We start from the raw sequence: 24,367 nt of genomic DNA, 5'->3' as shown, positions 1-24,367 counted from the left end.
CCTGTCAAGGTGCAATTAGAACCTGAATTTATTTGTCTATAAGAGATTCTATGGGAGAATCGTAGTTCTTCAACGTTGAAACGTACGATGCACATGTACGGCAGCCCAGCAATCCATTTACGCATCGATCGACATACAAGTCCAAGCAAAAGGTAGTGGAACTTTGTAAATTTCCAACTTGTACACTTGCCAGATACGTGGCATTCGTTAATACACATTTATTGTACAGCATCGTTATGGTCTCTTTCACTCCAAGCCTTTTTACGAATCCTCTTCCTCAGTAACACCGCCAGCAGCCCGGGCTCGCTTCAACATATCCTCCTCACGCTTCTTCTCCTCACGTAGGCTCCTCATACGTGCTCGGTCGACCTCGGCTTGTCTGGCCATGGCGTCCAACTCCTGCAATTCGCGAATCTCCTCCTTGGTGGGTTTGATGGGGACAGCACGGGTCTCGGCAAGTACGTATTCAAGAATGTGAGAAGAATGTTTCTCAGTCATATCGACGGTGACAATCTTCTCGTCAGCATCCGGTGGTGTGGCCTTGGACATGTTATTGCGTGATGAGGAGGGCTGGGAACGAGTAGCGGGCGCGGGAGTTGAAGCGTCGGGTTTGCGGAGATAGATAGAGATTGTAGGCTTCTTGTTGTTCCGGCTGTGACGATTGACGATCATAGGAACTGAGGGATTATGGTATTTTAGTCGGGGGAGGTTCTCACGCCAGAACTTTCTGTTTTTGGTGTATTAGTTGATGTGCTGGAGACCTTGATGTATGGACTAACTTGGCGCCCATATGACCGTTCTTGAAGCTCGTTGCAAAGTCCATATGTATTCTGGTCACCTCTGGGGGGAGAATTGCTGCGCCTGGGCCGCATCTTAAGGAAATGATCTGGTTCAATCGTGAGCAATGGATCGCGGATCGTCGTTTGTGGGAGAGATATCTACCTTCTATATCAACTGTCAGCCATAGGTACCCTTAAGATGCGAACCTAGAGAATTGACTTACAGCACGAAGCTTGTTAAGGCGCTCACCGAGAGACCTCATCTTGGACTGCGCAAACCTTTAATCTATAAAGGCTACGCAAGCGTCTCCTGAGAATCGAACCAGTTCCCGTGGTCGCAATGCTTCAAAAAGTCGACGGCTCTAGGCCCAGAAAATCATAGACCCCTGCCCAAATGGAAACGCTGTGCTCGAGGCTGCGGGCCGAGCGTTGACCCGAACTGGCTGGTGGGGTTGTTTGTATGCCACTTTGACTTACAGTGGAGGTATGATTTCCTAGGAAATTTTTGGGACAATCTGTGTAAGTCCAACATTTTTAGTTGCGACAAACCGAATTCGTTTCTTCACTATAGAAACAACGCAATGCATCGCGCATTGTCAGCTCGATGGATCAACCGAGCTCTCAGTATCGGTGAAGCACCCGCTTCATCGAGTGTTCCTTTGTTTTTATGTCCGGCCGTCGGAGCTTCGAGTCGGGTTCATAGAACACCAAAAGCGACGCCTTTATCAACTCCGATTTATACTCGACGACGTACTCACACCGAAGCGACAGTCCAAGATACACCAATCACAACAAGCGAACACTCATCTCTGGGCCTTGGGATCCCCAAGAGACGCTTACCATTAAATTGCACAGGATGCGGTGCCTTTACGCAAACGAATGATCCGCAAATGCTGGGCTATTTCGACCCTGAGAGCAAAAGAGTTAAGAAGTGGTTGAACCCAAAGGCTTTTGAGCGTCAGCATACAGCGAGCCAGGAAGATGTAGTTGTCGATGGCGTCCTCAAATCCTTAGACCCAGGTCAGCTGGAAGCTCTTGGCCTAGATCCCTCTCTCTTGGTAACTGGAGCTGAGAAGGAGGGAAATGTTGCTCCGAGTACGCCTCTAACTCTTCTACTACGAATCTTACAGAAGCTAACAAGTCAAAAGAACCATTGCCCCAAGATAAACAGCCTGTCTGCGATCGGTGCCACAATTTACAGCATTATAGCACCTCGAGCGACACAGCAAAGGTTGCTATGTTCCATCCCACCGTTGAGTCCTTGCGTGAAACCATCGAGGAATCACCGCACAAGTATAATCACATTTATCATGTCATTGATGCTGCCGATTTCCCCATGTCGCTAATCCCACGACTTAATGTTCTTCTCGGCGACATTCCCATCAGGACGCGCAATCGAAGATCACGATCGGGCAAGTACCAAAATGATCGCAAGACAGAACTGAGCTTTATCATCACTCGAGGCGATCTTCTTGGCCCTACGAAAGAGATTGTGGACTCAATGATGCCCTACCTTCGTGAAGTACTACGAGATGCTCTTGGCCGACTTGGAGGTAGGGTTCGTCTCGGCAATGTTCGATGCGTCAGCGCAAAGCGTGCTTGGTGGTGCACGGAGGTTAAAGAAGATATCTGGCAGCGTGGTGGCGCGGGGTGGATGGTTGGAAAGGTCAATGTGGGCAAAAGTCAGCTCTTTGAGGCTGTCTATCCCAAAGGCAGAATGGGGCCAAGCAAGGACGCAGGGAGGGCATCAGTGTCAACATATCCTCGGGATAGCGTCAGTGCGGAATCGATATATACCGAACAGGTCGGAGAGCAAGACGTCGATGTTGGGAAATTGCTTCCGCCCCCTCAGCCTGCTCAGAACTATCCCGACATGCCTCTCGTATCCTCGCTGCCTGGAACAACAGCATCGCCAATTCGAGTACCTTTTGGAAACGGAAAAGGCGAATTAATCGACCTTCCTGGCTTGGCACGAAGCGACTTGGACTTGTTTGTGAAGGAAGAATGCCGTCAATCAATGATCATGAAGAAGCGCATTGTGCCTGAGCAGATTTCAATGACGCCTGGCAAGTCCCTCATACTGGGAGGAGGTCTTATTCGCATCACACCAAAGAACCCGGGCTTGGTCTTCCTGGCGTACAACTTTACACCTCTAGAGGAGCATCTCACTCAGACTGAGAAGGCCATTGCTTTCCAGGAGCAGACACGAGAATCCATCGGTGTACCAAGTATCATGCTTCCTGGAATTGGAGGCAAGATGAAGCATGCTGGAACATTTAAGCTGTCTCACGACGTCACCAGACAAAGAGCCGGCCCTCTTACGCGGAAGAATGCGATTGGTTTAAACGTCGACAGGCTTCCTTTCCGAGTGTTGTCGACAGACATCCTCATCGAGGGTGTAGGTTATGTTGAGCTTGTTGCTCAAGTCCGCGCGCAGGATGTTGCTGTGAAGGTATTTCCAGACCAACAACCCCGACTCGAGGAAAGGGTCAAGCCGAAGCAGGTCGATACGTCTGATCCTTTTGCAGTCATGAGGGCTCAGCGAATAGATGCAAACACTCCGGCGGTGAAGAGGCGCAAGGAGCCTGAGCCTAAGCCTGAGCCTGTGATAGAGCCTGGCTGGCCAGCAGTTGATGTCTTCAGTCCCGAGGGGCGATTCATTGGCTCTCGTCAACCTATCCAAGGATGGTTACACAACAAGCCTCGTGTATTGCCAGAGCACAAGAGGAGTCGACCGCGAAGAAGTATGAAGGGTGCCAAGAAAAAGGACAAAGCCGAGAAGAGAGCTGCGATCAACTGAGCTCTGTCATGGTGGTTGGACACTGTACGATTTAAGGCTGTATGATGAATGAGTAGATGATGATGGTGGCATTACCATGTCAATTGTATATCACCCCAAGTATAGACTGTATCTAAGCATTGTGTAATATAGAACTACAAGAGAACTATGAGATTTGGCAAAGGAAGCATTCATCCTGGTTGATTTACTTGGCCCCTTAACTAAGTTAATGCGTGGAAGATCACCTAGTGTAGTTGCAATGTCAAAGTTGTACCCTAGCATTGAAGAATAGCAGTTTTAGTTTTATCAAGTCAATTCTTTCATACCTACCTACCTAGCTATCGAAGAGAAAAGTCCTTAAATAGACGTGGATAGGTTGTTTTTAATACAGGATAGAAAATTACGAATGGAAGTTCGCATCTAATGATTGGTTATAAATCGGACAAGTTGTGATGTGAAAAGAGAGGTACGTATCTTTACAACTGAATGCCGATGCTAATGGCAAATCATTTATTTGCCATACGATTCCATCAATAAGCGCGTGACAACATTATTAACAAGACAACACCACATCCTCCGGGAGAAATCACTTCTTTCTCTCCGACAAACACATCAAAGGACGCAAATAGTCGCTTGTGCTATAGCTACGTCGAACACCACATCAAACACAGCCATGTCGCAACGGCAACAACAACGAAGCGCACCAGCGCCTTCGCAAACGCAAACACAAACACAAACCGAGACCCCGACGCAAACACCAGAAACAAGAGAACAAGCACCTCAGATCCTGAGACTTCGAGGTGCTCATGCGGCCAATGGGCGATCCGTACAGTGGGCAGAGGACGTGGTAGACAATGAAGGTCTTGGACGCAAGAGCTCAAAAGGTGAGTGAGCATTATGATCTTAGACCAACGTACGCCCATATATTGACACAGATTCCAATAGTGTGTTGTATCTACCATAAGCCAAAAGCCGTCGACGAATCCAGCGACGAGTCTTCCTCCGACTCAGATTCAGATTCAGACTCTGGCTCTGACCGCGACGGGGCACAACCAGCGGGCGGGAAGCGCCAAAGCTGTGGGCATGGACACGGACATAGTCACGGACGTGGGAGGAGAAATGGAAAGGGAAAAGAGAAGAGGGCGCCGAGTCCGAATGCGTACGAGAAGGTGCCCAAGCCAAAGCCCAAGGATGGACCGTCGGAAACCAAGTCGTAGAACAACGAGGACGCCGGACCGTCGAACAAAAAGGGCAATGCGAAATGAGCGTTAATTATGATAATACGAACATAGATACTTATGGATTGGGCACGTGTATGTGAAGACTACTAGTGGCATAGCGATATCTGGGCAGGGTTCAAGCGAACATGAGTGCAGAATCACATGGTTTAGAATCTTCCATTTGAGGATTTAATGTACAGAGGGGTATCTCATTGGGAGGGACTCATACAAGGTAGCTAGCTATCTTGCGAACTTATATCTCAATCACTCGGCACCCTCCGCATCATTCTTCGCACTCTCAACCACGAAATATCTTCCAGCTGTTTTGCCAGCCGTCTTGAGGGCATCCCACTTCTCTGCCTCGGACTCAATCGTCTCTCTAACCCTCCTCGCCCTTTGATAATGTCCTATACGAACCTCCTTATCCAGGGCTTCTTGCAATTCAGCAAGGCCAATTGTCACCTCTTGTCGAGCCTCTATGGTCTCATCACGGAGCGCCCGCAGGGGTTCAACCCCGGTTGTGTCCACACGCTGCACGGCGCGGACGAACTGCAATTGGCTCTGGAGGGTATTGATCATGGCAGCTTCGTCTTCGCGTGTAGTTGGCAACGGTAGGGCTGAGAGGCGGAGGAGGTGGTGTAATTGGGAGGGCGTGATCTTTTCTGCGGGAGCTGAACTTGGTGAGGATGGTAGAAGGCTTCGAACGGACCAGGTGGGTTTCTCTAGAATCGAGGCGGCCGTTGACGAATTCGTTGTTATGAACCGAGCTATCAAAGGTCTTGTAGAATGTGTGATGCTGCGCCGAAGGGCAATACGGCAGGATGCGCAGATAGTCATGATGCGCTGGCCTGATCAAGGGATTCTTTTGGCGTAAGGCGATCTGTCAATTAGAGTCTTGTGATGGATATACATAAAAGTAACTTTGATCCATCTTAGGTAGATCTTCAGTGCCCATTTCTGCGGGAGGATTAGTGACAGCGAAGGCCCACTAAAAAGATCCCCAGGCGTCTCTCTGTGGCTCAAGCGACCGTCGTCATAGCTCAGCCGCCGTCCGCGCCGCAAGTCGAGGGTACTCGCCATCTTCACTTACATACAACTTTAAAGCCAACTCGTGATAACCCAGAACGTGGTGTTTTTCTCTATTTCTGTTTCTCCTCCCAAGTCCTCGTTGATACCCCTTTCGCAACTATCACAACCATGGCTCAAGACCCAAGAGCTCTTCTCCAAAAGGTTTCGTAACCCCTCCCCCGCTCTGCATTGGTTGTTTGTTGCTTTGCAGTTGTGCTGACAGATCGCAACTTTCAGGCTCAGAAGCAGCTTCAGAGTGCCGGCGGTGGCTTCAGCTTCTTTGGTGGACGAGAGGAGAAGTACCAAGAGGCCGCTGATCTCTTCATTCAAGCCGCCAATGCCTTCAAGATGCAGCAACAGAGTACGCCTTTACCGCTTTGTTTCGTTGTGAAACAGAAGCTGACACTTCCGACATCTAGTGCTCGAAGCCGGGAAGGCTTTTGAACAGGCCGCTCAAGTTCAGACCGACAAGCTGAAGGAACCCGATGACGCTGCCAACACCCTCGTGGATGCCTTCAAGGCCTACCGCAAAGACGATCCCCAGGCTGCTGCGCGATGCCTGAACGTCGCTGTCGACCGATACTGCGCCAAGGGTAATTTCCGCCGCGCAGCTTCCCACAAGGAGAATCTCGGCGAGCTCTACGAGTTGGAACTCGGCGATGCTAAGAGTGCTATCGAGTGCTACGAACTCGCTGCTACCTGGTATGAGGGCGATAATGCGGCAGCGTAAGTTGGATATCACAACCGCAGCGTTATTTTGCATCTACTTATGGATCTTTATAGTCTTGCCAATAAGCTATGGCTGAAGGTGGCCGACGTGGCGGCTATCGAGGGCGACTACTACAAGGCCATCGAGAAATACGAGAAAGTTGCTGAGCAATCAATCAACAACAACCTCATGAAGTACAGCGTCAAGGACTACCTGCTCAAGGCAGGTATCTGCCATCTGGCTAGTGGCGATTTGGTCGCTGCTCAGCGCGCCCTGGAGAAGTACCGCGACATGGACCCCTCATTTGGTGCACAGCGAGAGCATCAGCTTTTGACTGACCTGTGCGAGGCCATCGAGGCCAAGAGCCAGGAGCAGTTTACCGACAGGCTGTATCAGTTCGACCAGATTAGCAAGCTGGATAAGTGGAAGACAACGATCTTGGTGCGAGTGAAAAACCAGATTGAAGAGGAAGAGGATGAAGAGTTTGCATAAAGAAGCTACCGATGGAATTAGAGAAATTGGCACATGAGTGGCTACAGAAGGTATTGGGATATATCACAATCAGCAAATTCCAGCAAGTGCTCGGGATTTTGCTATTGACATCATAGTCGAAGAGATGGGGGTAGTGCTTGAGATGCACTCGTGTCTCCTCATGAAAGGGGTTTCAGTTGCTAATGTTAGGCTTAGAGTTAACATGACTGTTGTGAATATCAAAGCAAGCTCGTCATAGACTGAGTTAGTGTCTAAATGTTAACGAAATTAGCATTCACAGCATGACACTTCACGGTCGTCTACACAAAGTCCTGCACCAATCTGCTTCGGCCAGATATTCGATGAATCTTGGCATGAGATCACATGTTGCAGTCAATAATCGATACTCGGTACAAGAGAAACATATTAAAACAAACCACGGGACTCAATAAACAGATATGTTATTATCAGGCTTGCTATCTCCAAACACGTATCCTTCATTTTCGTCATCAAACTCGTCGGGTTTCACTCCCAGGCCAGTCACAGTGACAATCTGAGTGATAATCCAACTCTGCCTACCAACCTGTCGAAATAGCCCTCAAGGCATAGAGAACAAAAGTATAATCTCAAGATTGCCACTTGTCAGACTGGGTAGCCGTTGTGGCACACGTCTTAGGAACAGTGTAGGTGCGGTTGGGGTCCTTCTCCCAGGTAAGAGAGCCGTCCTTCTTAACGTTGATGTACTTATACTGGATGGACTGTCCTGCAGTTAGGGAAATGGTGGCCTTCCACACAGGGTTCGAGGCGGTATAGTCGGAGGCGCTCAGGGCAACAGCCTTTGATGTGTCCCAGTTACCGAGAGCAGCGATGTTGCCAACGATCTTGATGGTATCACCAAAGTTGGTGGTGACAACTTCTTGGAAAGTGACAGCCACAGAGGTTGCAGTAGGGCAACTGGTGCCAGTGGACGAGCTGGAAGTGGAAGTGGAAGTGGAAGTCTGGGTGCCAGTTGGAGTGGGCACACCACCCTTGGGTGTTTGCGATGCTGGGAACGAAGTTGCAGTGGCCGATGAGTAGGATCCAGCAACAGTATTGGTACCGCATTGGTTGGGGACAGCAGCCACGCTGCCAGCCCAAGAGGGAGGAATAACACCAGCTCGACGATCAGCAGCTGAGAGGAATGCGGCATATGACCAAGTCAAGTCTGTAGCAGAAAGAGGATGGCCATCGTTCTTGTCAAACTGCTCTGCGAGGTGGCCATCTGTGCCGACATACTTTGCAACGATGGCAACATACCCATCAGCATACTTGGAGACGGCGTCAGTGATGCTCTTGAAGGTGGCAGAGTCACTGGCGTATGTTCCTGTAGAGACCGAAGAGACGAGGTCCTTGAAGAACGAAAGAGAGACGTCCGATACAGTGATGGATCCCTGCTGTTTCCAGACATAGATGGCATCGTAGAGTTGCTCTGCTGCGGCAAGCGTAGCGAGGTACCAGGGGTTGCCATTGTAGTAGACATCTTCGACGTATCGTCCCACGGCGACAGCTGAGCCTTGAGAGATGCCCTTGTTGATATTCCATGAGCGGAAAGAGTCAGTAACCGCCTTGTGGTTGGCGAGGGCCTTGTCACTGCATGGCTGGAAGGTGGCGGGATCACAGTTCAGGGCAGGGTCGAAATTGTGGATGGATGACAGGATACTGTTGGCGTCCTTGCCAGTGCGGCCATCGTTGACATTGACTACGTGGATCAGTGGTTATTCTCATTGAGGGTCGAGCCAGCGTAATACTTACTGTTAGAGTCGACGTATTTGCCAGAAGAAATCCAGTAAGTCTGCAAGAAGCAGAGAGCCTGGGGAGCGATGTTGGAGTAGTTGTCTCCTGACTTGCCGAGCTTCTTGGCCAGAGCGGCACCTTCAATGAGAGCTTCAAAATGTGAGTACATTATCTTACTGGTGAATCATCCAGCAAACTAACCTCGATACTGGGAACCAGTTGTGAAGAACGAACTACCCTTGACCTCCTCCCACAAGTCAAATCCGGTTTGATTCCTGTGACGGTCAGAACTAGCTCCAGTCAAGGCTGTTGCCGCTGTATCACTTACCAATACTGAGCCACATAGTTGAGGTCGTTGCGAACAACAGGCCATACAATGTCATTGGCTGTGGAGGTATAGCCGTTGGCAATCAGCCAGTTGGCATATGTGATCATAGCAGTCGCACGCAGAGCTGGACCATCTCGCTGAGGTCGACCTTGACAACCTTTAGTCAACTGTTCTCATTCAGGGGCGCCAAACACGAATACTCACCCCAACCACCAGTGAAGGCACTCATGTCGACGTTGAACTTGGCCTCTCCTAGACCTGAGCCATCCGAAAGCGACCCAGAAGGGTTGGAAACACCCTGGAGCTTGGCTTGGGAGGCGATGTACTCCTGGATCTTCCTCTGCAAGCCAGCATCATACTGGTTGATGAACCTATCGACGACGTACTTGAAGACTAGAGCAGCATCTCGAGTCCAGGTGTAAAAGTCTGGTGTGTGTTAGGAAATGTCTTTAGTTCAGGTTGTCCAAGTCATCATCAACTTACAGTCAGGATCCTGGGTGTCTGGAGAAGCAATGACAATACCAGTGGCTACGTTCTTGGAGTTGCAGCCATCGGAGCCGATATTGCAGAGGAGTTGCTCAATAGCAATCGAGCTCTCAGACTTGATAAAGGAGTCGACCGAAGACTGTCTCTCTTGTAAGAGACTCCTCTCATCAAAGGCTGGTCGGCCCAAGACGCTCTGAAGAGCAAATGAGCCGAGAAGAAAGGCAGAAGACACAAAGTACATGATGGGCAGTATCAGAGAGGCTGTAGAGTTGATCGAGACTGATGAGACTGAATCACCAACATCTACCAGGTCCATCGTGAAGGTTTTATAGAGAGTCGGCATTCCGGCTATTACAGAAATTTCGTAATAGAAGAATTATGCCAGTCAAGGGTCTAGTTGTTAGATGCCGAATATGGAAGTGCGGAAGCAAGCTGTAGAGTTGGTGAACATCGGACGCAGGCCTTTGGGGGGATAGTGCGGTGTGGTTTAAAGGCCCGAATAATTAGAATGAGGCCGAGTTGATTGCAATTAGTCTGAGTCTGCTGCAGTTTCCAGGAGGTGGTGTTGTTTTGCAGTTGATATCACCTCGGCTTGTTTTGCTTTGCTGAGGTCATACTCGTTTGAATATGCTCGCCCAGTTCGCGATGACTTCAGATGCCTCTTGGCAACAATAATGATTTGGAGTTTCATTGTCAACTTGACCTCTGATAGTTGTATGCAACCGTTCACATGCACCAGCTGACTTGAGCTCTTGTGACTTTTCCCCAAATTAATAATGTATGATTTCACTGACATGCAAGTCTCCAACTCATAGTGTGGGGTAGCTTGGACAACCTCCATGGCATGACTTACTACCTCCCAATAGGTAGGAGGACAATCATGCCCCTGTAATAATAACATAACATCCATGACCACTCATAGACAGGGCAGTCTTCACATGCGAGCCGAGCTATGGACTATGGGCTCTCGCTTCGTTCCGGCCCCTTCCCCAGACTCTCTCGTGATGCTCAAATTCTCAAACCCCAGACTAGACATGTCTCCCCCGGATCGAGGCGTCGGTAGTGGACGGATGATTATTAGTGAGTACCGAGTAGCTTGGAATAAAGCGCCGAGTGTAACACAACCTTCATGTCTATGGATGTATGCATACCAGCATATGCATGCTGTACATCGGCTATCGACTGTTGTGACATGATATCTTACTTGGGCTCAACTTCACTGACGGAATCATGCCTACCCTGCGGCAAAGTTATTGGTCCATGAACGTCGTAACAGACCCGACAACAGGACACTCCGCCGTCATTATGCGATCTAGTCAAATCTTGGTACCTTGCTCCGAAGACGGGCCGTAGATCGTGAAGTGATGCTTGTTCCTTTGTCATGAGGTGGACTTGATCCCCAGATTCAGGATCAAAGCCGAAGCCATCAGGAGGAGGCTCTAGCTGTCAACGGCAAGATACTTGGGGGATCAGCAACGACCAAAGCCAAGCGTTGGATCGCTTTTGTTGCTCCGCCAATACAACGTTAGTCCAGGGTCCGCTAAAAAAGTTCGACGGCCTGTCTCAGGTGCATCGCGACATTATACATATGGAATTATACGGACATCACGCATTGCAAAAAGATTCTTCTAGTGAAAAGATATGTAGGTAGGCCATGGTTTTCCCCAACCTCACCGACCGACGGTCTCGGAAAAGGGGGGTGGAATATAGCGTCTCGTTATGCAGCAGCCCCGACACTCAAGCCGTCTTTCGACAGCGAATGAAGCGGCTAAAGCAACAGTTACTCTTGGACCTGTCGATAGGATGATTGACACCATAACAAGTTGATGGCTCCTTATAAGTTATCGAGCTGCAAAGCAATCGACCCTGACTCTGAAGAGCAGGGGATCGCTAGGCACAGATCCGTGTTTGCTTGAAGAGAAGAGAAAAGAAAATTTTGGTTGCGCCTCTGAGATTTAAATACATAAAATTGTGACTGTCCGCTTACATAATCCGGCCCAACTGCGGAATTACCTTGCACCTACGAGCCGCGTTCAATGGAAGTGATCCGTGCTCACCTCATCAACCTCAGGCCTATCTTTCTGCCTACCAGAAAATAGTCGTTCTCACCATCTAACATAGTCGCATCGCATATATCGACTTTGCCATCGCGACACGACCCGCCAAGATGGACGCCGCAACGATCGAAGAGACCAACAGGATTCGTGTCTCCCTGGGAATGAAGCCTCTGCCTGTCCCAGGAGCAGATAACACCAGCCAAACTCAGTCAATGTACGCGGATGGCGATGCACCCAGCACACTGGAGAGTCGCCAAGCTCAGGCCTACGACAACTACAACAAAGTCATTGAAGCGGAAAAGGCAAAGAAGAGGCGCGAAGAGAAAGCTGCAGCTGTCCGAAAAGCCCGGGAGCAGGCGCAACGAAATGCAGTTCTGGAGGGCAAAGGCTTTGGAGAAGCCGAGGAGGGTGGCGATCTCAGCGCCAAAGACTGGCTCATAGGCCAAAAGAAGCGACAGAAGCAGATTGCCAAAGTCAGGAAATTGGAAGAGGAGCTGGCCGCAGCCGAGGCTGAAGCTGCTGCAGCAGTTCAGTATACTTCCAAGGATCTTGCTGGCATCAAAGTTGGACATGACACAGCGGCTTTCCTCGATGGCGACGACCAAATTCTCACCCTCAAGGATACAACTATTGATGAGAACGAGGAAGAAGGTGACGAGCTGGAGAATCTAAACATGCGCGAGGCCGAAAAGCTTGCCGAGAGACTTGACAGCAAGAAGAAGAAACCGGGTTATAACCCTCTAGATGACGACGAGGAGGGTGAGCGTGGTATCCTGTCACACTACGATGAGGAGATCGAGGGCAAGAAATCCAAGAAGTTCACACTCGACACAAGTGGCGTCATTGCAGAGCTCTCAGATATCCTTGAAAAGCCGGTTGACAAGACAAAGAATGGCCAGAACGTGAGCTTGGACGACGTTATTGGTGAGTCCAGCTTGCGTGCCCAAAGAAAAGAATATCATACTAACGATCCAACCTTTATAGGTGATGCTCCTATCTCTTCAGACTATATAGATCCCTCACAGATCAAAGTCAAGAAGCCTAAAAAGAAGAAGGGCAAGAAGGGAACCAGACAAAAGCCCACAGACGATGATGATCTCTTTCCTACTGAAACAACTACCATAGATGACGTGATGGACGTCGACTCAAAAGACACGACGACAAAGAAGAGAAAGGCAGTCGATGATATTTTTGTGGATGATGACGACCTTCAAGCAACACTCGCGATCCAAAGAAAGAATGCCTTGAAGAAGCGAAAGAAGACCCGACCTGAAGACATCGCCCGACTGCTTAAGGAGGATGACGAGCCAGAACCAGTAGAGCAACAAGAGGGTGGCCTTGTTCTCGATGAAGTCTCAGAGTTTGTTGCAGGCCTAAGTAAACCCGGTGAAAGCGAAGAGCGCAAGCCCAGAAGACCAAAGACTGTATCAAAATCCCCAGAACCCGATGACGATCACCCCATGGGTGACGATGCAGAAGTGGCTGAAGAGAGGCCCCAATCATCAGCTGTCGAGGACTTGGATGAGGCGGGCGTCGAAGAAGAGAAGGCCGTTGGTGCAGGTATGGGCGCGGCGCTCGCGCTATTAAGAGAGCGTGGTCTCGTGGAAGATACACGTGGGGATGCGGAATATACCAGCTTGCGAAACCGAGAAGACTTCCTCGCCAAGAAACGTCTTTTGGAAGAAGAGCTGGACGAGCAGGCACGCGCCCAGCGAGAGCGTGACCGTACAAGTGGCAAGCTGGATAGAATGTCGGTTCGTGAGCGTGAGGAGTGGGCACGTCAACAAAACACCTGGCGAGATCAGCAGCAGTCTCGACGCATGGCCGAGCTGTTCTCAGCAGGATACAAACCCAACGTCGACATCAAGTACACCGATGACCACGGCCGTTCTCTTGACCACAAGGAGGCGTTCAAGTACATGAGCCACAAGTTCCATGGCAAGGGAAGTGGTAAGGGCAAGACAGAGAAGCGGCTCAAGAAGATTGAGGACGAGAAGCGACGCGAAGCACAGAGCATGTTTGACGCAAGTTCTGCCGGTATGAGTCTGGCAGCTCAACAGCAGCTCAAGAAACGACGGGAAGCTGGCGTACGACTTGCATAATTCACTTGACTTTTTATCAACAGAATGGAGTTGGAGGCTACGAATAGTAATACCGGCAATGGACAATTCAGATCAACGAAAAGGTGCTTTTACCCTTTGCTCATGTGCTTATTTGAGATTTCATTTCTGGCTGACACCATGTGAAGATTTAGATCAAAGGTATGTTTTGTGTGTTCAACTAACTCTAACCTAGGCTCCTGTCCCCCCTTGTTCGCCTCCCACGGCAGCCTCTTTTGTCACAGCCCCTTGATTCTTGCAGTCCCCAGGAAAATGCAAGTTCAGAGCATGAGCTTCAAGTGAAACATTGCCCCTGTCATCATTTCTTTACCATAGACTGTCCTTTGTTCTCAGCCGCCATCTCGTTCCAGGTCCTCTTCATGTCTCTCATTGCCTCATCCACCTCCCCTTCCATAGCCTGCGCCATCTTTAAAGCCAGGGTCGACTCCTGATCTGACTTACCAGCTGATGATGAGAACAACGGTAGGGGGATCGCACTGTTGTGGTGGCTGGAGTTCTTCACCTCGGTAAGGGTGAGTCCAGAAGGGTATTGGGAAGCCATGATAGTTCGTGAGATCGAGAACCTAGAATGATTAGCTGGTGAAATGTTTGTGACTTACCTGCAAAACCTGTCAGCTGGAGATGATGGTTAGTTGAATGGTTCTTGGTGTCTGGGCTGGCACAGACGAGCTTTTTATACCCCAGATGCTAATTGTCAGTGATCTGCGAATTTGTAAAGGTTCAACGAACATGACCTTTGTAAAAATGGCGTTGGTGATTGTATTTTTTGTGTGCTCTGCATATACGTGGTTGTTCAGAGAATCAGTAAAGCTGAACTGCGGGAAAAAGTTGCTGTTCACTTCAACTCTTTCAAACAACGCACTAGAAACAGAACATCAATATATATCATAGCGTAAAGAAATCAATTTCGTGTATCCTAGGTGTCTATAAGGGAAAAGAAATAATACGCGCCAGTATCCCAAGCGAGTCCCCTCCCCCAAAAAATCAGAACCACCAACTCCAAACAAAACAACCCTCAGAATCGATCAGACCTATAGGCTGACCTTCGCCCCGATGCCCTTGCCTGTATAATGGATTTTCTCAGTCCAGCTGCCCAATCTCACAGTGACATTGGCTATGGCATCAAGCTTGAGCGATCCGCCCAGTGCTTCTTTCAGCTTGCCATAGCCCACGCTGCTGGCAGACCATATGACTGGCAAGCGTGGGGTCTGGGATCGCCCAGGTGTTGCTGGGAAAGGTTCATCGTGTATAATCTGACCGACTGGCTCAGTGTGGTTGTAAAGAGCAGTTGCGTTTATGTGTTCTATGTATAAAGTGTTGTATAGCAACGGAGAAAGAAGTGTAAAAGTAGCTGTCGAAGAAAAGAGATGAAAAGTGGCATCTGCGATAAAGTGTGGCTTCTCGCCTTCGTGCTCGTCTTCGCCAGGGACAGTTATTCGCGGCGTAGGCAGAGTGATGTTGATCTTGGACAAAGCCTCGCCGATTATAGGGACATTCGGGACACTCCGTCTGTGGGTACGTGCCGTCAGCGTCGTATTCTTGCCCGACACATAGTCTGACAGTAGCTTGCGGCCAATTGCTTGTGCCTTTTCGCCGCCAAATCGTAAAGGGTCCCAAGTCGCAAGAACAGGAAGGTTGGTGTTCTTTCCGAGGTCAAATGTGACATTTCTTGATATGGCTTCACCGAGAAGTTCGCCATCGTGAAGAATATGTACGCTGAGGTAAGGTACAACAGCTGCGTACGGTGTAGGGTTTGTGAGGTTGACAAGAGCTCTCATTTGGATTCCCGTCTCCGTAGTTTCCATAACCTCGATCTCGCCGACTTGAGGCTTGAGTTTACCAAGTGCGTTTCCCGGGAATCCTAATTATAGGTCAGTATTGGCCCTTGCCATGATCGTAAGGCGTGTAAAGAAAATACTTCAGCGTGTAGATAAGGATTATTCATCCTCATGGGGGATGCAAGAGATTACCACAGCGATGACGGACCGTTTACTGGAATCTTGCCCACTGCGGGAACCTTTTTCACCGTCAGAAAGCCGAGGACGGTTTTCAGCTTCACGTCGACTTCGGCCTTGATGTCGAGTGTGATATCGCCGCCCCCGAACAGCAGCTTCTGCATGACCTCGCTGAACACGTCACCATCGGTGATTGTCAAGGGCACGTCGACGAGTCGTGATGTGATGTTGAGAAGAGTTTCGCCGTTTTCTTTATCATGGACCTTTGTTGAGTTGGCACTCTGCCAGTAGTGCAAGTTCAACTCGCCCATTTTACGCTTCTTGTAAAACAGATCAGCGTTGGAGCGGACCTTGTCCACCCCCAATTCCACATTCAGCTCAGGGGGAACAGCTGCGAGTACTTGTGCGGTACCAGATACTCGGGGCTCACCCTCGGGATCATTGACATCGGCGAAAGGGTCGGGTAGTTTGAAGTCGACATCCGTCAGGGAAAAGTTGCGGATTAAACTATCGAATGATCGTCCTGGAAAATCGACCGGCACTGTAATACTCTCCAGGATATCCGAGATCCATTCGGGGGCATCGGTATTGTTTGTCTTCTTCCCTCTCACAAACACCTTAGCATCCTCGCCATGCAGGTATCGATCCATGAAATGGTCGAGAGGGGATGATTCAGAGTGAGGGCACGCTTTCGTCAACGATTCTGGAATGTCGCGAATGATGCCTTTGGCGTCGGCCTGAATATCTGCCTTAGCTTTGACATCAATTGGCTCCGTGATAGCATCTGCAACACTGATGGAGGGCAGTGATGAGTCGCAGTTGGGCACCAAAACTTCAAACCCAAGAGTCGGGACTCGGAAGGACACTGGGTAGTCATTGTGGACTTTCAAGGATACGTCGGCCTCGATTACTTTTCGTCCGTGGCCATCTACCGGGCGATCGTGAAGATCCATGCGCTCTATGCTGTAGTTGGGCATTGAAGGGATCTCATTAGCTGCAAGGTTGTCAGTCCGGCACTACAGAAATAAATTCGCCTTTTCTCATTAAAAGAGTGTCTTCTTTCCTAAGAATAGAGCAGTGTAGGAGCGGTAGAGAGCTTCACCTTCAAAGACCATGGATTCCGCCACATCGTGAACACCAAGAGGGATGATTCCCGATTTGAGGCGAACCTTGGTTTTGCCCACTACTTTCAATTGCTTCAAGTTCCCCTCTAACCAATCGTTCGCAATCTTGCGGATATGCTCAGCATCGCCAGGGTTGACATCTGCTACGAAGTCCAGCTCATTGGTGTGTCCGTTAACTACATCGACAACCAGGGGAGGAATAACCGCAGTGCCGGCAAGCGCATCGGCGTAGTCGGGTAGATAGACGTTGACAGTGGTTTCCTTGGTCTCAAGTTTTCGCATTATTCCAGTAACAGCTTTTCCAATACGGCGGGAGATTTTGTTGTTGACCCGCGATCCATCGAGATAGACGTTTGCACGAATACGCGCCCGGATGCCATCGCTTGTGATGTTCTCAATGGATAGATTGGTAGGTTCAAGAACAGCAGCTTTCTCAGCGTACTCCTTAACAGCAGGAGGGACGAGGAAACCGAGAATTATGATGAGTATTACAATGATACCAAGGAGCGCCATGGCGATGATGGAAGGCCACCGCCAAGGTGCCTTGGTACTGGTCTTCTTGTTGCAAATTGACCAGAGACTCCACGCGGCCCGTGACTGAGGCTCATTCGAGACTCGACCATTTTGTTCGCGCTCGCTATCGTCACTGTGATGCTCGTCATCGCTTCTGTTGAGAAGCGGCGATGTCTCGGTAGGCTCCTCTTCCTCGCGCGTTGGCGAGGCAAGAGGCTCGTTCTCTTCGGCCGGCATTGTAGTCGTATCGGATGAAGTGGAAGTCCGTCTAACAGAGATTTTGGGCGCTCATGCGGCGCAAGTGACTTGGGTCAGTCTGCAATAATGTGTTGTTAGATTATGAACGGAGGTTGATGATCTGTTGTTTGTTGGAGATGATGTTGATGTCAGAAGCATCAAGTAATCATCAGGTTGAGGTTAGGGATTCGTCATCGAGGTGAAGTCACTTTGGCAGGGATTATGAGTGATAAGGTTGTAGCGGGCGGTGCTGTGATTGGCTTGGCTATGTCTGATCCAGGAACGGAGCCTCAAGGCACCTCAGGCCCCAGCTTTTCGACCCTGAAACTTGGGTGATCTCGCACGCGACGTCATTTTTTAATTGAACTGATCTTATTAATAGATCAAATCTGAGGATCCATCCTTTCCATTCCCAAGCTATCTTTGACGCGATGTAGTGATCCCAATGTGGAGATATCTTAATATCCAGGCCATAAATACCTGAATAATGATGCCAAAATACGACGTCACGGCAGAATCTTACCAAGATAGCAAAAGAGGAGGCATATCAACAGAATACACCAATAAAACCAACACACATGTACTATTCCCATGAATACCTTCACGAATACTATGTATGCACTCCAGACCTTTCAACGCCACATAGAGGCATACGTGAGTGAGACTTGGAGAGGAGGACACCTAACTATCTCATGGCATCATAATATCTCCAGTTCCTTAGCTTACTTACAATACTGGGGATCTGGGCACCTATATCACGCGGCTTTGAGAGCTCCCATCATCTATGCTCAGGGCAAAACAGAGAGTAGCTTAAATTTGAAACAAATCAAAAAAGCAAAAGGGTCACTCATGCTTATCACAGCTTCAACAAAGTGTAGTCCCTATCTTGGCTCGATCCGAAGGTTTAAACAAAAGGGAGAAGCTAATGAGTCGCAACCAGTGATACAATGAAAACACTCCAATTGAGATTCTCTACACTCTTATTGCCTACTTATTTCCATCTTGATATCTTGGCCTAAATTGACGAGCTCAGTTAGCCAACAAGATCATGGCTATTGAAAATTCAACTGCCGGTAACGGCGTTTGACCTGAGAAACCTAGCTCCAGCAAAGGACGGTAAGTGGAGTTCGAAAACAGCAACGATACAATAGGTTCCCAACTACCTTGCCCAATTCGTTTCTATAGGCGATTGATATAAATTGTAATCGGATCGAATCATGTTTAACGTCGTACAAGTTATAGTTATCTTTGGACTAGGTATCTTGTTAATTAGAGTCAACGTCCCGAGACCGGCTTGATATCACATTAAAGTGGAGCATATGCTGTTTGGGCTGGACGGGAGGAAGAAACAAGCGGGACATGGCCCTCCAATGGTGACTCTTCCTACCACGGACTCATCATATCTCAAGCCATTGGCTTAAAAGAAAAGCTCACTTTCTTCCTTCGATCTGACGTTCAACTCAATTGTTGGCTTCAAAACCCATTCTCTCGATTATACAATCACTCATTGACTTACCCACCTCAAACACACAGCTCAGAATGAAGACTTCGGCTTTCCGAATCGCTCGAGGCGCCGCTACAGGCCTTCAGAAACGAGCATACTCACAGGCTGCGACCCCTAGGCATCTCATGACAATTGCTGATCTTACTCCCAATGAGTTTGCCAACCTTGTTCGTGATGCCAATACTCGAAAAATAGCTGTCAAGGGTGGAGCTCCCGCCAGCTATCTCAATGCCGGTCTTGCTGGTAAGACCGTTGCTATGATGTTCAGCAAGCGCAGCACCCGTACTCGAGTTTCCACTGAAGCTGCTGTGACTATGCTTGGTGGCCATCCCATGTTTCTTGGGAAGGATGATATCCAGCTTGGTGTAAGTATTGCACCTACATGATGAAGGCCTCTGCTAATGCCTGATAAGGTTAATGAGTCGCTGTACGACACTTCGGTTGTCATCTCTTCTATGACCTCCTGTATGGTCGCTCGAGTTGGACCTCACTCTGATGTCGCTAATCTCGCAAAGCACTCAAGTGTCCCTGTCATCAACGCTCTGTCCGATGACTTTCATCCTCTGCAGACGATTGCTGACTTCCTCACCCTCCATGAAACTTTCCCATCATCAAGCGCCAAGGGAGCTACACTGGGCCTCAATGGCCTCAAGGTTGCCTGGGTCGGCGATGCCAACAACGTTCTGTTCGATCTCGCCATCGGTTGTGTCAAGATGGGTGTTGACATATCAGTTGCCGCCCCCAAGGGATATGAGATTCCTGACAACATGAGGCAACTCATCACTTCCGCTGCTGACGGCGTGTCCTCGCCCGGCAAGCTTTTCGAGACTAACATCCCCGAGGAGGCTGTTAAGGATGCCAATGTCCTAGTGACTGATACATGGGTTTCCATGGGCCAGGAAGCTGACACCCAGAAGCGACTCAAGGACTTTGCTGGTTTCCAGATCACAAACGACCTTGCAAAGCGAGGAGGCGCAAAGTCGGACTGGAAATTCATGCACTGTCTCCCTCGACATCCTGAGGAGGTCGCCGATGAAGTCTTCTACAGCCCCCGCTCTCTGGTATTTCCCGAGGCCGAGAACCGTCTCTGGGCCGCTGTTTGTAAGTCTCTACGTTGTTTCATTTCGAAGCATGATACTAACATCGACAGCTGCATTGGAAGGCTTTGTCGTCAACAATGGCAAGTTCTAAAGCATGGTGAGAAGATGGAATACGAATGGATACGATATCATTTACTAGCCACACTCGACAGGAGGTGGAGCATTGGCGCACGAACAATAAAAATAGTCTTGGGAATTAAATAAATTAAATCAGATCCTTTCCTTGAAAACGCCATTCGGTCGGGTCACTAATTGAGGTGTCTATTTAATTTTAACCGGGAGGGAGCTGACTGGCATCGACAACCTCGTCTGCCTCCATGACAAGGGACTCCTGGTTACCCTCAGACAGAGGAGATCGGGGTAGAGCCATCAGACCTGTACGGGCAGACTCAAGAATGCCAAAGGGAGCGACAAGCTTGAGGAACGAGTCGATGCGCGACTGCTTAGCAGAACTGGAACCACATGTTAGTATCGTGCATGATTGAGTAGAGAAGAGGGAGAGGGTGGGCAACATACACTTCAACAATGCAGCTGTTGGTACTGATATCTAGGACCTTGCCGCCAAACTGATGGGCAAAGTAAGTGATCGACTTAAGATGCTCGTGCTTGTGTCGCAGAGCCTGACTGACGGCCAACTTGCTGGGATGGAAGTCCTTGGCGGTATCGGAGAGGCTACGTTCAATGGCCTCGTGCGCGTAGTCGACATCAGTCTCGCCAGCAGCAATCTCGCGGTGATGGTGGAGGAGCTCCTCGAAGTACTCGGGGCCAAGGATGTTGATTTTGGCAAGGAGAAGCTCGCGCTGGACAAGAGCTGCGTTGGTATAGTCAAGGACGGCCCAGACAGGAACCAGATCCTCAAGCTGTCGGCGAGCCTGCTCAACAACGCCGTCTTGACCAGTGAGGACGATGGTCATGCGAGAAAGGTCGTCAACCTCAGTGTTACACACGACCAGAGAGTCAATGTTGAAACCGCGAGCTGCCAAAATTCCGGAAACGCGGGACAGAACACCAGGCTCGTTCTGGACCAGACAGTTGAGGATATGGCGCTTGGGGGGGGCGGTTGAAGGGACTGGGGTCTCGTAAAGAATGTTGGAGACGGCGGCCTGGGCGGACCACGCAGGAGGACTGTCGCTCACGGGAAGAGGAGCAGAGCGACGGCGGAGGGCCTTGTAGGCAATGGCGGAGGTCGAGGAGGAGCTATATCGCACAGCGGCGACGCCTCTCGCGGAGGCGACCCAGCGGAGGGACGAAGTCAAGGGCCGTAGAGAAGCCATCTTGCGGAGACAGGAGAACAGGAACAGTTCTCTGGTCAGAACAAGAAGGGTCTCAGCACGGTAGAAATACCAATTGGTCCGGGCGGAGGATGGGATGAAGGTGACTCAAAGTCAGGAAGAGATAGGTCGAGGGAAATGCCGAAAAAATCAATGGGCCGTTGATAGGCCGGTGACCGGAGGCTACAGAGATACGGGGGGCAGGTGTTTGCGCGGGGGCACGGATTAGCTCGGCAAGGGTCCGCTGTAAGCTCCAAGTCTAGGTTATCAGGAGCCACCTATGGAAATAGGGTTGTTTTCGAGCTTTTATACCACTGGCAATACATCATACTATATGAATGAACCATTGAGTCCGGAGCGACTACAGAGATTAAATTGTTTCATAGGTAGTCGTATAACTTGATGCAACACAGCAATTGACCCCAGTTCGTGCCCATGACATTCCCCAGGTTCCTTGTAAGCCATGTAGGGCTCAGGCGAGCCACACTACCAAGCTAACCGTCCAAGACCATCCAATGGAGAAGCACTTGATAATCACTTGGAAGGAAGGAAATCTACCACAGGAATCAAAATGCCAGAGACTTACAAAATAAGTTCATATGGGCAATTGAACTTAGTGCTCATGATAGAACCAAACAGTTATACAACTTTGCCTTCTGCACTCCCGTTGATATATATCTATTGCCCCAAGCTCTCCCCCACATTTGCAACCGCCGGTGTCGGGTAGCTCACCAGCCACATGTGGCGGAAGGCTGAGCGACGGGAGGTACGTGCTTCAATCAGCCTTTTCAGGTTCCTGCTGCTCCGTAGACCATCAAATGTCAACTCCACTTCAACACAGGCGCATTTCCGTTGCTATTTTTTACACCGGATTTGCATTGATACATGGGCACATTTAGACCGTTCTCGACAACTCAGTATCCTCCTGTACTTCAGCGTGGCGTAGCTCCGACCTACATCCTCCAAATTTTATTTCAATATTCGCAACTCCTGATCGAGTATGGACGAAACAGAACGACGAACGGTGAAGCGTTCGCGCTTCGACCAAACAGAGCCGGAACCCAAGAGGACGTCGCGATTTGACCGTCGCTCTCGATCACCCCCGTCCCGTCGGTCTGAGCCTGGAAGAGACCGCAGTCCTGTTGCAAAAGATGCAACTCCGGAGGCAAGAAAATCCCCAACTGATGCTGCCGCTGCCGCTGGTTTGTGCCCCGTCCCATACTTTTTCTTCTTTATTTCAAAGCCATCGCGACAATGTTTGTCTGCACACGTCTCTAACATAATATATAGCTGCCGCTGCGGCTCGCATCAACGCGCAGCTCCAAGCTCGTAAAGGAATCCAGCATGTCGATGTACCTCCCATCAGGTCTGCTGATACCGAATCACCACCGCCACGACCAACCTCGACACCGCAAAGCGCAAACAAAACAGCTCCGGCACTCGATGGCGAGATGTATGTTGCAGATGGCGACTATATCCAGGATATCGAAGTCAATGACCTCAGGAATCGCTACCTCCTCACCAAGGGGTCTACGCAGAAAATGGTAAATACTCCTGATTTCAAGCCCACTGATCTTCCCAGAGCCGCTACTTTGGATTTATCTCTGCAATCGGATCGAGAATATCATGCTTACAGCTTGATAGCTCGCCTCAACACCCCCTTCGTTTCTCCTGCTGACTCCCACTTGATTAGATCAAAGACGAAACCGGCGCTGGTACGCAATTCCTTCATGTTTTTCGTAGGACATCATATTGACTTAGCAAGATATTACCACGCGGGGCAGCTACTATCCTAACAAGAGTATGGCAACCGCTGCGGTAAGGATGTCTTTCAGTCTTGGTTGTGCCTTATTCTAATCCCTTATAGAATCCTCCTTTGTACCTTCACATCACGAGCACGAGCAAGTCTGGCTTGGAGTCCGCTGTTGCCAAGATCAACGAACTTATCCAACAGGAACTCCCTCAACTTGTCGACGAACGGCGTTTCCGTCGCCGAGACCAGGAGCAGGTCGAACGTGACGAGTTTGGTCGAGTAAGGTCCTCGCGATTTATGTGTGAAACAATGATGCTGACAATCTTGGTGTAGCGTAAATGGCCCGAAGAGAAGATCCCTATCAGCCTAGAGCCCGTACATGGGTTCAATTTGCGTGCGCAGGTCGTTGGACACGGAGGTGCTTACGTCAAGCACATCCAGCAAGAGACAACTTGTCGTGTGCAGATTAAGGGACGAGGTTCTGGATATCTCGAGGCAGCCACTAACCAGGAGAGCGATGAAGACATGTTCCTCCATGTGACGTGAGTTGACGTGTTTGTTGCTCTGGGACATCTACAACTGACATAAACGCAGCGGCCCTGACCCCAACATGGTTGCGAAAGCCAAGGAGCTTTGCGAAGACCTGATTGCCAATGTCAAGGAACAGTACGAAGAGTTCAAGAGTCGTCCACCGCGCTACGGCGGCGACCGATATGGAGGAGATCGCTATGGCGGTGATCGCTACAATGGTGGCGGTGACCGTAACCATTCCCATGGTGGCTCACATGGAGCTTCTCATGGCTCATATGGCGGCTCTGGCTATGGTGGATACGGGTCTAATCAGGGTGGTGCTTCGAACAGTCCAGCCGCTGCTGGCGTAAACAGTCCGACCAGTGCTGCTGACTATGCCGCCCAGTACGCCCAGTACTACGGTGGCGCAGACCCTTACGCAGCCTATGGTGGTTATGCTAAGTAAGTAGAACTGACTGCTCAAGATGCCTACTGCGTGACGCTGACGATTTACTACAGCTATGTTGCTATGTACCAGCAATACTATGGAGCTCAGGCTCAAGCACAGGCTCCCGGCGCTCCTGGTGCCACCCCTGGACAGTCAGCTTCA

The 24,367-nt window shown here is 49.8% G+C and overlaps 11 protein-coding genes across 11 annotated transcripts; 6 read left to right on the top strand and 5 right to left on the bottom strand.

The window, feature by feature from the left end:
• Positions 1-261: 261 nt before the first annotated feature.
• Positions 262-1,042, bottom strand: FTJAE_1466 (ribosomal MRP49; the record flags this gene model as incomplete). Its single annotated transcript, XM_037347558.1, has 3 exons — positions 262-727; positions 780-886; positions 1,004-1,042. 3 exons carry the CDS (start codon positions 1,040-1,042, stop codon positions 262-264), a joined length of 612 nt encoding a protein of 203 aa, XP_037211419.1.
• A 318-nt stretch (positions 1,043-1,360) lies between these two features.
• FTJAE_1465 (uncharacterized protein) lies at positions 1,361-3,579 on the top strand (the record flags this gene model as incomplete). The annotated part of the gene is made up of 2 exons (XM_037347557.1): positions 1,361-1,874; positions 1,928-3,579. 2 exons carry the CDS (start codon positions 1,361-1,363, stop codon positions 3,577-3,579), a joined length of 2,166 nt encoding a protein of 721 aa, XP_037211418.1.
• A 652-nt stretch (positions 3,580-4,231) lies between these two features.
• FTJAE_1464 (phosphatase inhibitor) lies at positions 4,232-4,775 on the top strand (the record flags this gene model as incomplete). Its single annotated transcript, XM_037347556.1, has 2 exons — positions 4,232-4,442; positions 4,504-4,775. The coding sequence occupies 2 exons, from the start codon at positions 4,232-4,234 to the stop codon at positions 4,773-4,775; spliced, it is 483 nt and encodes a 160-aa protein (XP_037211417.1).
• A 267-nt stretch (positions 4,776-5,042) lies between these two features.
• Positions 5,043-5,615, bottom strand: FTJAE_1463 (a-agglutinin core AGA1; the record flags this gene model as incomplete). Its single annotated transcript, XM_037347555.1, has 1 exon — positions 5,043-5,615. The coding sequence occupies one exon, from the start codon at positions 5,613-5,615 to the stop codon at positions 5,043-5,045; it is 573 nt and encodes a 190-aa protein (XP_037211416.1).
• Positions 5,616-5,975: 360 nt separating this feature from the next.
• On the top strand, positions 5,976-7,047 carry FTJAE_1462 (transport vesicle fusion SEC17; the record flags this gene model as incomplete). The annotated part of the gene is made up of 4 exons (XM_037347554.1): positions 5,976-6,008; positions 6,084-6,207; positions 6,266-6,572; positions 6,630-7,047. 4 exons carry the CDS (start codon positions 5,976-5,978, stop codon positions 7,045-7,047), a joined length of 882 nt encoding a protein of 293 aa, XP_037211415.1.
• Positions 7,048-7,652: 605 nt separating this feature from the next.
• Positions 7,653-9,854, bottom strand: FTJAE_1461 (glucoamylase; the record flags this gene model as incomplete). The annotated part of the gene is made up of 6 exons (XM_037347553.1): positions 7,653-8,764; positions 8,818-8,949; positions 9,001-9,074; positions 9,128-9,275; positions 9,332-9,553; positions 9,611-9,854. 6 exons carry the CDS (start codon positions 9,852-9,854, stop codon positions 7,653-7,655), a joined length of 1,932 nt encoding a protein of 643 aa, XP_037211414.1.
• A 1,926-nt stretch (positions 9,855-11,780) lies between these two features.
• Positions 11,781-13,772, top strand: FTJAE_1460 (U4 tri-snRNP-associated snu66; the record flags this gene model as incomplete). The annotated part of the gene is made up of 1 exon (XM_037347552.1): positions 11,781-13,772. One exon carries the CDS (start codon positions 11,781-11,783, stop codon positions 13,770-13,772), a length of 1,992 nt encoding a protein of 663 aa, XP_037211413.1.
• A 1,049-nt stretch (positions 13,773-14,821) lies between these two features.
• FTJAE_1459 (uncharacterized protein) lies at positions 14,822-17,619 on the bottom strand (the record flags this gene model as incomplete). Its single annotated transcript, XM_037347550.1, has 3 exons — positions 14,822-15,651; positions 15,777-16,739; positions 16,848-17,619. The coding sequence occupies 3 exons, from the start codon at positions 17,617-17,619 to the stop codon at positions 14,822-14,824; spliced, it is 2,565 nt and encodes an 854-aa protein (XP_037211412.1).
• Positions 17,620-19,158: 1,539 nt separating this feature from the next.
• Positions 19,159-20,314, top strand: FTJAE_1458 (ornithine carbamoyltransferase mitochondrial; the record flags this gene model as incomplete). Its single annotated transcript, XM_037347549.1, has 3 exons — positions 19,159-19,488; positions 19,537-20,224; positions 20,274-20,314. 3 exons carry the CDS (start codon positions 19,159-19,161, stop codon positions 20,312-20,314), a joined length of 1,059 nt encoding a protein of 352 aa, XP_037211411.1.
• A 180-nt stretch (positions 20,315-20,494) lies between these two features.
• FTJAE_1457 (acetolactate synthase small mitochondrial) lies at positions 20,495-21,497 on the bottom strand (the record flags this gene model as incomplete). Its single annotated transcript, XM_037347548.1, has 2 exons — positions 20,495-20,675; positions 20,740-21,497. The coding sequence occupies 2 exons, from the start codon at positions 21,495-21,497 to the stop codon at positions 20,495-20,497; spliced, it is 939 nt and encodes a 312-aa protein (XP_037211410.1).
• A 997-nt stretch (positions 21,498-22,494) lies between these two features.
• On the top strand, positions 22,495-24,367 carry FTJAE_1456 (MSL5-like protein; the record flags this gene model as incomplete). Its single annotated transcript, XM_037347547.1, has 7 exons — positions 22,495-22,696; positions 22,785-23,209; positions 23,256-23,312; positions 23,362-23,526; positions 23,581-23,789; positions 23,842-24,219; positions 24,277-24,357. Coding segments are annotated over 7 exons (1,517 nt in total), but the record flags the coding sequence as incomplete, so codon positions are not given.

This window comes from Fusarium tjaetaba (genome assembly GCF_013396195.1).
Source record: "Fusarium tjaetaba strain NRRL 66243 chromosome Unknown NRRL66243_c0000027, whole genome shotgun sequence".
In the NCBI taxonomy this organism is placed as follows: Eukaryota; Fungi; Ascomycota; class Sordariomycetes; order Hypocreales; family Nectriaceae; genus Fusarium; species Fusarium tjaetaba.
This window is presented reverse-complemented; position numbering and strand designations above follow the sequence as displayed.